This window comes from Erinaceus europaeus, chromosome 1, assembly GCF_950295315.1.
Source record: "Erinaceus europaeus chromosome 1, mEriEur2.1, whole genome shotgun sequence".
In the NCBI taxonomy this organism is placed as follows: Eukaryota; Metazoa; Chordata; class Mammalia; order Eulipotyphla; family Erinaceidae; genus Erinaceus; species Erinaceus europaeus.
In genome coordinates this window covers 89,341,590-89,349,246 of record NC_080162.1, presented here as the reverse complement: position 1 = coordinate 89,349,246, position 7,657 = coordinate 89,341,590, and the positions used below count along the sequence as shown (strand labels likewise).

The window sequence follows — 7,657 nt, the reverse complement described above, 5'->3', positions numbered from 1 at the left end:
CCTGTATTCTCCCCACCCACCCACCGCCACCCCAGAGTCTTTTACTTTGGTGCAATACGCTAATTCCATTTCAGGTTCTACTTGTGTTTTTTTTGTTCTTTTTTTTTTTTCTTTGATCTTGATTTTCAACTTCTGCCTGAGAATGAGATCATCCCATATTCATCCTTCTATTTCTGGCTTATTTCACTTAACATGAATTTTTCAAGGTCCATCCAAGATCGCCTGAAAACGGTGGTCACCATTTTTTACAGTTGAGTAGTATTCCATTGTGTAGATATACAACTTGCTCAGCCACTCATCTGTTGTTGGACACCTGGGTTGCTTCCAGGTTTTGGCTATTACAAATTGTGCTGCTAAGAACATATGTGTACACAGATCTTTTTGGATGGATGTGAACCATGCATTTTTTTTTTCCCTTTTTCTCATCCAATCCGGATTCAACCCCGGATGAAACTCACTGTGTGACTTAGAACTGAAGACTCTCAGAGAAACTTTCAGATGATTATGTATTTAATATTGCCAAGACCATTATGTGGGGAATATTTCCTGGCTACCATTCTCCTTTTTAAGATTCATTATATATATAAGAGACAGAGTTGTACATGGCAGAGATAAGAGATAAGCTCTGCTACATGCAGAGCTGAGTCAAATTAGCAACCTCAGGTGGGCAGGTCTGGTGCTATACCAGTTGATAACTAACTCCCCAGCTGCATCCTACTTTACTCTTGACTAGGTTGTCTCACCAGGAGGGTTCATTAAGTTATTCTATTGGAAGAGTGGGAAATTAACAGAATATGGGTGGCTGCAGTGGTGCTCCAGTCTGAGCAGCAAGACCCTTCTGTGAATCTGAATTTGCAGCCTCCACCCCCTGTGGACCAATATTTGATTTTGTTTCTCATCAGGACTCTCCTGGTTTCCCAGCTGCAACAAAGATGTGAGTTTCCACTGACCTTTGGGTCTGATTCCAAGAGGTGGAATAGCTCCAGAAGCTGAAGTTAGTCTGAATAGTTCAGCCTAACTCACAGGAGGAAGAACACTAATCAGTTCTAATTTAGGGCCAAATTACATTAAAATATAAACAAAAAATTTGACTTTTTCTTTCCATGTGGCAACTCTGATGTTTTATAAGGGGGGGGGGCACCTCATGAGTAAACAATGCTAGAGACTATCTTAAATGTTTAAGGTAAGACAGTTGACAGATGTGGAGATGACCAGGCCTCAAGCAATCATCCCACACTGGCTTGTTACACCTTTTCAACACTTTACCCACTGTATCACCTCCATGCCAACCACGTCTCATCTTTAAAAGTGAAAGGCGGTCCAGATGGGGCTGGATGGGGCTTGAATGGGATGCAAAATAACTGCTGATACCAACCAATCTTAGGAACTACGAAAGAGAACCTAACACCTGGATCACTGTTGGAGAAGGTGGTGAGACATCAGGTTATAGGTGGTAAGAGGCATTGTGTTAGTAGTATGTCCTTTTATGCCTTGCCTCTAAAGGGTGAAATAGTTACCTACATTTACTTACTAAAAAATATTTATTCATTTATATAAGATGGGGGAGAGAGAATCCCAGAACCATTCAAGTACATGCAATGTTGGTGATCAAACACAGGGTCTCATACTTGAAAATCCCAACACTTTATCTGCTGTGCCACTTCTTGGACCAGCCTCCTACAATTTTTAAGATTTATCATTTAGGGGCCTGTTAAAGCACACACATTACCATGTGCAAGAACCTGGGTTCAAGCCCCCGGTTTCCACTTGCAGGGTGTTAAGTTTCCATCTCTATCCAAAAGTATATATATAGTCACTGACTGAGAGAAAAACCACAGCATTATTTTGGCATATGTAATGCCAGGGATCAAACTTGGGACTTCATACTTTGAGAGTCCAATGCTTTACCCACTGCACCCCCCTCCTAGGCCACCTGAGTAGAGCCACAAAGTTATGAGAATACCTAGCTAATTGAGTGATAAAGATGGCGCCACACATCAATTCACAGGCAACTGACTGATAAAATTTTTTATTTCACTTTTGAATTTTTACACATTTCCTGATTATTCCATGTAAGGTGGAAACTAGAACTGTTTAAAAGACATACACAAATCTAGTACATCAATAACCGGGGATTTTTCCTTTATTTATTTTTTTGCTATACTATTTTCACAATCACGGTGTGCTTGCTAGGCAATATAACCATCACAGAAGCAAACGTGAGGCAGAATACTGGTAAGGAAAAACAAAGCAAAAAAGAGCTACCAGATATACAGACAGGCTCGTTCCACATTCACTACTGCATTTTCAAGCGCCAAATATTAACTGCACATTTTTGTTCAGCTAGAAAGGAGAGGGATTTTTTTTCTTTTTTTTTGGTTTGTTTTACATCAGTGCATGAATGTTTCTTTTCTCATTTCAGCAGGTGGACAACAGAAGGGCACTATAGCTAGGTGGAATGTTAAGAGGAGTGGGGGATTTTGTGAGACTGGTAGGCCTGGCTAATCTTGATTCTCCCCATTGCAGTGTTCATGCAACTTCTCCACATTATTTGGTCTTGTTTAAACATGTCTGTGAACTTGGCTGGGTGAGAGGACTGGGAGATTTAAGTGACACGTACTCACAAGCATTATCAGGACGGCTGCAATACAGGGAAAAATCAGATACTTAAGAATACTTTTTTTGATTCAGGGTTCAGTATGGCTGAAGAACAACCAACCATACTAAGAACTGGAGGAAGGCAGAGAGAAACTCTTCCCAACTGTTTGATGCAAGGTCTATTCACCAAAGTGCTTACATACCAAGTTCTCTCACTCCATCCAGGCCCTCACCCCTGCCCAGGTAGTTTAAGAAACTATAATAAAATAAAGTCAAACTCAAAGGGGGGGGGGGGAATATAAGGAAGCAGAAAATTAAAGAGTAAAGAGAAGACCAGAGTCAGAATCAAAAGGGACAGTGTGTGTGTGTGGGTGTGTGTGTGTGTGTCACAATTTAAAAGTTCTGAGAGCTAGGAAGAACCTAAAGACTGAATACTCTTCATGTGAAAGGCTATCTCTGCAGAACATAATTCTGAAAGGTATTATCCAGGAAACAGATAAGGCCATTCATAAGATACACGGCTTTTTTTTTCCTTCTTCTTTAGCTCATCGTAAAAGGAAAACATTCCACTATTGAAACACAAATTGCAAATCAGTAACATATTGCTGTAGGAAAGGGGCTTTAGTCACGTGTGTTATATGAACACTGGACTTTATCATGTCATAACCCAGTTATCTGCCACAAAAATTTTCAATTTTGGCCTTCAGGTTTCCTCAGAGGAAGACACTGTGGATATCTATGGTTATAAGCTTTCCAGTGACAATAGTCCAAACTGGCCAAGTGTCTCTAAACCTGCAGTTACAGGCAGAATCACTATGAACTAGCAATAAACTTGAATTCCAATGATAGGTGTCTCACTCCAAGTCTCAGAGTCACAATATAATCTCTATAACTTTCTGTACAACTTTACAATGGAACTGTAATTCAGTGATTATTTTGATATCAGATTAAGCTTTCCAAAACGTTACACATAATTCAGGTCTATTTTTTTTTTCTACCAGTAAGAGTTCAAATAAGTTACAAAACCCCATAATCACAGTGTTCAGTTTTAAAAAATTAAACACACAGTAATCCTGTCAATGTTAATCAAAATCAGAACTTCAGAATGCCGTGGCATTTATGTGACCAATCTGAATTTTAGATACAAATACCAACAGTTCATCCCATGGACCATTTTTGCTAGGCTGAGGCTGTGAAAAATTGAAAGTCAACATACAATTTTTTTTTTATCGCACAAAGGGATATATGTGGAGGATACAGAGTGACAGTGAACAGATCACAAAGCATGATAAACATTAGTTCTCTCCCTCCCCAGCATCTCCTTCATCTCCCTGGTTTTCCGACGTCCACAGCTGCAAGAGAAAAAACAAAGGTACCATCAAAGCAGGGCTACTGAAATTTATTCTAAGAGATAACCCAGTCCGTATCATCTTATTTCACTATTTGTAACTTCTTTTTTTAGAAAATGTTTTATTTATTTATTTTTAGTTTTTATATTTATTTTCCCTTTTGTTGCCTTTGTTGTTTTTCATTGTTGTAGTAGTTATTATTGTTGTTGATGTCATCGTTGTTAGGACAGAGAAAATGGAGAGAGGAGGGGAAGACAGAAAGGGGGAAAGAAAGATAGACACCTGCAGACCTGCTTCACCGACTGTGAAGCGACTCCCTTGCAGGTGGGGAGCCAGGGGCTTGAACCGGGATCCTTACGCTTTGCGCCATGCACACTTAAACTATTTTTAAATTTCTTCTGTGTCACTACAGAATAGTCATGACTGAGAAGGTCAAAACTTTAGCAGTTATTTACAACTGATTTCACAACTGGAAATTTTAACTATACTTACAGGATATAACTCTCCTCTTGGATGTTGGGTAACACTCAAGTACTTGAGTAATGAACTATCATTAAGAAAATAAACATGGAAGGGGGTTTTGGGCGGTAGTGCAGCAGGGTAAGGGCACATGGCACAAAGCACAAGGACTGGCAAAGGGATCCTGGTCGAGTCCCCAGGCTCCCCACCTGCAGGGGAGAGGGCGGTGAAGCAGGTCTGCAGGTGTCTTTCTCTCCCCCTGTCTTCCCCTCCTCTATTTCTCTCTGTCCTATCTAACAACAAATGACATCAACAACAATAACCACAACAAGGGCAACAAAAGGGGGGAAAAATGGCCTCCAGGAGCAGTGGATTCATGGGGCAGGCACTGAGCCCCAGCAATAACCCCGGAGGCAAAAAAAAAAAAAAAGAAAATGAACATCAGGAAGACTATAAGCTCTCTAAAAGTGTTGGTAATACTTTTTTTTTTTTACCTCCAAGGTTATCGCAGGAGCTCCATACCAGCATTATGAATCCACTGCTCCTGGTGGCCATTTTAAACTTTTTATGTGGTTTTAATGTATTATTATTATTTTAATATTTATTTATTCCCTTTTGTTGCCCTTGTTTTATTGTTATTATTATTGTTGTTGTCATTGATGGATAGGAGAGAGAGAGATGGAGAGAGGAGGGGAAGACAGAGAGGGGGAGAGAAAGACACCTCAGACCTGCTTCACCACTTGTGAAGCGACTCCCCTGCAGGTGGGGAGCCAGGGCTCGAACCAGGATTCTTATGCCAGTCCTTGTGCGCCAACTGCACTTAACCTGCTACACCGCCCAACTCCACCATTTTTAACTTTTTTATTGGATAAGACACAGAAATTGAGAGGAGAGGGAGAAACAGAGACACCTGCAGACCTACTTAATCACTTGTGAAGCATCCCTCTTGCCAGTGGGAAGCTGGGAGCTCCAACAGGATCCTTGCACTTCTTACTATGTATGGGGCACCACCACCTGACCCCGGGAATACATTTGTTTACTGATTTTAAGCAAAAGGAATTACAGGCTATGTATGTAATTAGCATACAGCTGGAGTCAGGCATGCAGCCATAAAATGGTGAGGGGACTGTGGGTATGAAAGATGACTTAAGTGGTCCGGGAGGTGGCACAGTGGCTAAAGCATTGGATTCTCAAGCACAAGGTCCTGAGTTCAATCCCCGGTAGCACATGGACCAGAGTGATGTCTGGTGTTCTCTCTCTCTCTCTCTCTCTCTCTCCCTCCCTCCCTCTTCTATCTTTCTCACTAATAAATAAATAAAATCTTTAAAAAAAAAAAGAAGAGAAAGAAAAAAGAAAGACACTTAAGGAAGCCTCTGAAGAAGTTTAGCCCTTTTTCGCCTTTTGCTTTTTCTTTACTCCCTCCTGCTCACCCTTTGTCTGGTCATCTCCTTCTTCTCCAGGGATCCGTGCATGTTGTAGCTGAATTCTGGTGAACTAAGTTTAAGGGTTAATGGCTCCTGCCACATGTCTAACTAGCTTTTTCTCTCCTATTTTCCCATCATGATTTTTGTGTACTTATAAACCTATCATTTTATAAACCCCAAGCAATAGTCTTTATCTTTTACCCTCTGAGTAGATTTTATTTTTTTTCAATACAAAAGTGGTCACTAAGAATGAAGAAGTCAGTAGTACTCACAGTGAGATTATCCCTGAGCAACTGCATGATGAGAGTGCTGTCTTTGTAAGACTCTTCATTCAGGGTATCCAATTCAGCAATCGCTTCATCAAATGCCTAAAACAAAGAGCATTTAGCAAATAATTCAGATTCTTTAACGTAGGTCTACAGCCCAATTTTCTTGTTAGCAAATAAAGACATATTTTCTTATTGTGAAGTAGTTTGGGAAATCTAGATTACTGCCCTGTTTGCCAGTTATTCAGCAAACGTTATTACATATGTTTACAAAGTAGAATGTCTACAAACTAACAAAAATTCCCTGAATAAAAACCTTACTGTATCTAGTAAACTGGTTTGTTAATTTTGTACAATTTCACATCATTTTTCTTTTCTTTTTTTTTTACCAAATACATTCCTAGAAGTCTTTTTTTTTTTTTTTTTTTTTGGGGGGAGCAGGGCTAGGGCTTCATACACACATAATTTCACTGTTCCAGGAAGGATGCTCTTTCATTCAGAAACAGAGAAAAAAGATTCCTGTGGTGGCACTGTGACTCTCATATGGAGCTGAGGCTTGAAAGTAGGCTGGCTGTATATGGCAATGTCAAGGATATACCTGGTGAGCTACCCCACCCTCCCTTTTTGGGGTCACTGCCAGGGCTTCACAGCTCTAGGGCAACTTTTTCCAGACAGACACAGAAACAGAAAAGTGGAAAGGTACTACAGTATTAAAAGTTCCCACCAATGTAGTAGGCTGAGCTCAAACCTGGGTTGAGTGCATGGCTAAGCAAGAGCACTATCCAGATGAGCTATTTTGCTGGCCCCCACCTCTACACCACCTTCTAAATTAAAATTCAAAAATGTCTGGATAAAAGGGATTAAGGTTGCGTATACACCTTTAGGTGATTTTATTTAGTGATATATTTTCTAAAAATATTTATTACTTATTCCCTTTTGTTGCCCTTGTTTTATTGTTGTAGTTAAGATTGATGTCGTTGCTGTTGGATAGGACAGAGAGAGAAATGGAGAGAGGAGGGGACGACAGAGAGGGGGAGAGAAAGATAGACACCTGCAGACCTGCTTCACTGCTTGTGAAGCGATTCCCCTGCAGGTGGGGAGTAGGGGCTCGAACTGGGATCCTTATGTCGGTCCTTACGCTTTGCGTCACGTGCGCTTAACCCGCTGTGCTGCCGCCCAACTCTCTTAGTGATACATTTTTGAGAATTCATTTATTTTTTCCAAATTAAAAAAGAAAATCATGTTAAGTGAAATAAGTCAGAAACGGAAGGAAGAATATGGGATGATCTCACTGTCAGGCAGAAGTTGAAAAACAAGATCAGAAAACAACAACAACACAAGTCGAACCTGAACTGGAATTGGCGTATAGCACCAAAGTAAAAGACTCTGGGGAAAATTAATTCCCCAATAAAGAAATTAAAAAAAAAGAAAAGAAAAAAAACCACCCTTAAGAATGGTGTTTCAAGATAACAAAAATATGTAGAAAAGATAGCTGGGCTACCAAAAGGAGATGGATTACCCAGCATTCAAAGAAAACACGGTCTGATTTATTTTATTAGCA

At 40.2% G+C, this 7,657-nt stretch overlaps 1 protein-coding gene across 1 annotated transcript in view; it reads right to left on the bottom strand.

Annotated features, from left to right (window-relative positions):
• Positions 1 to 2,013: 2,013 nt before the first annotated feature.
• YWHAB (tyrosine 3-monooxygenase/tryptophan 5-monooxygenase activation protein beta) overlaps positions 2,014 to 7,657 on the bottom strand; it is a 29,391-nt gene continuing 23,747 nt past the window's right edge. Inside the window, exons 5-6 of the mRNA XM_007530870.3 lie at positions 6,103 to 6,198; positions 2,014 to 3,950 (exon numbers count right to left, since the gene is read on the bottom strand). Of these exons, the coding sequence (XP_007530932.1) occupies positions 3,894 to 3,950; positions 6,103 to 6,198 (153 nt within the window). The 3' untranslated portion in view covers positions 2,014 to 3,893. The remainder of the gene's footprint in view (positions 3,951 to 6,102; positions 6,199 to 7,657) is intronic.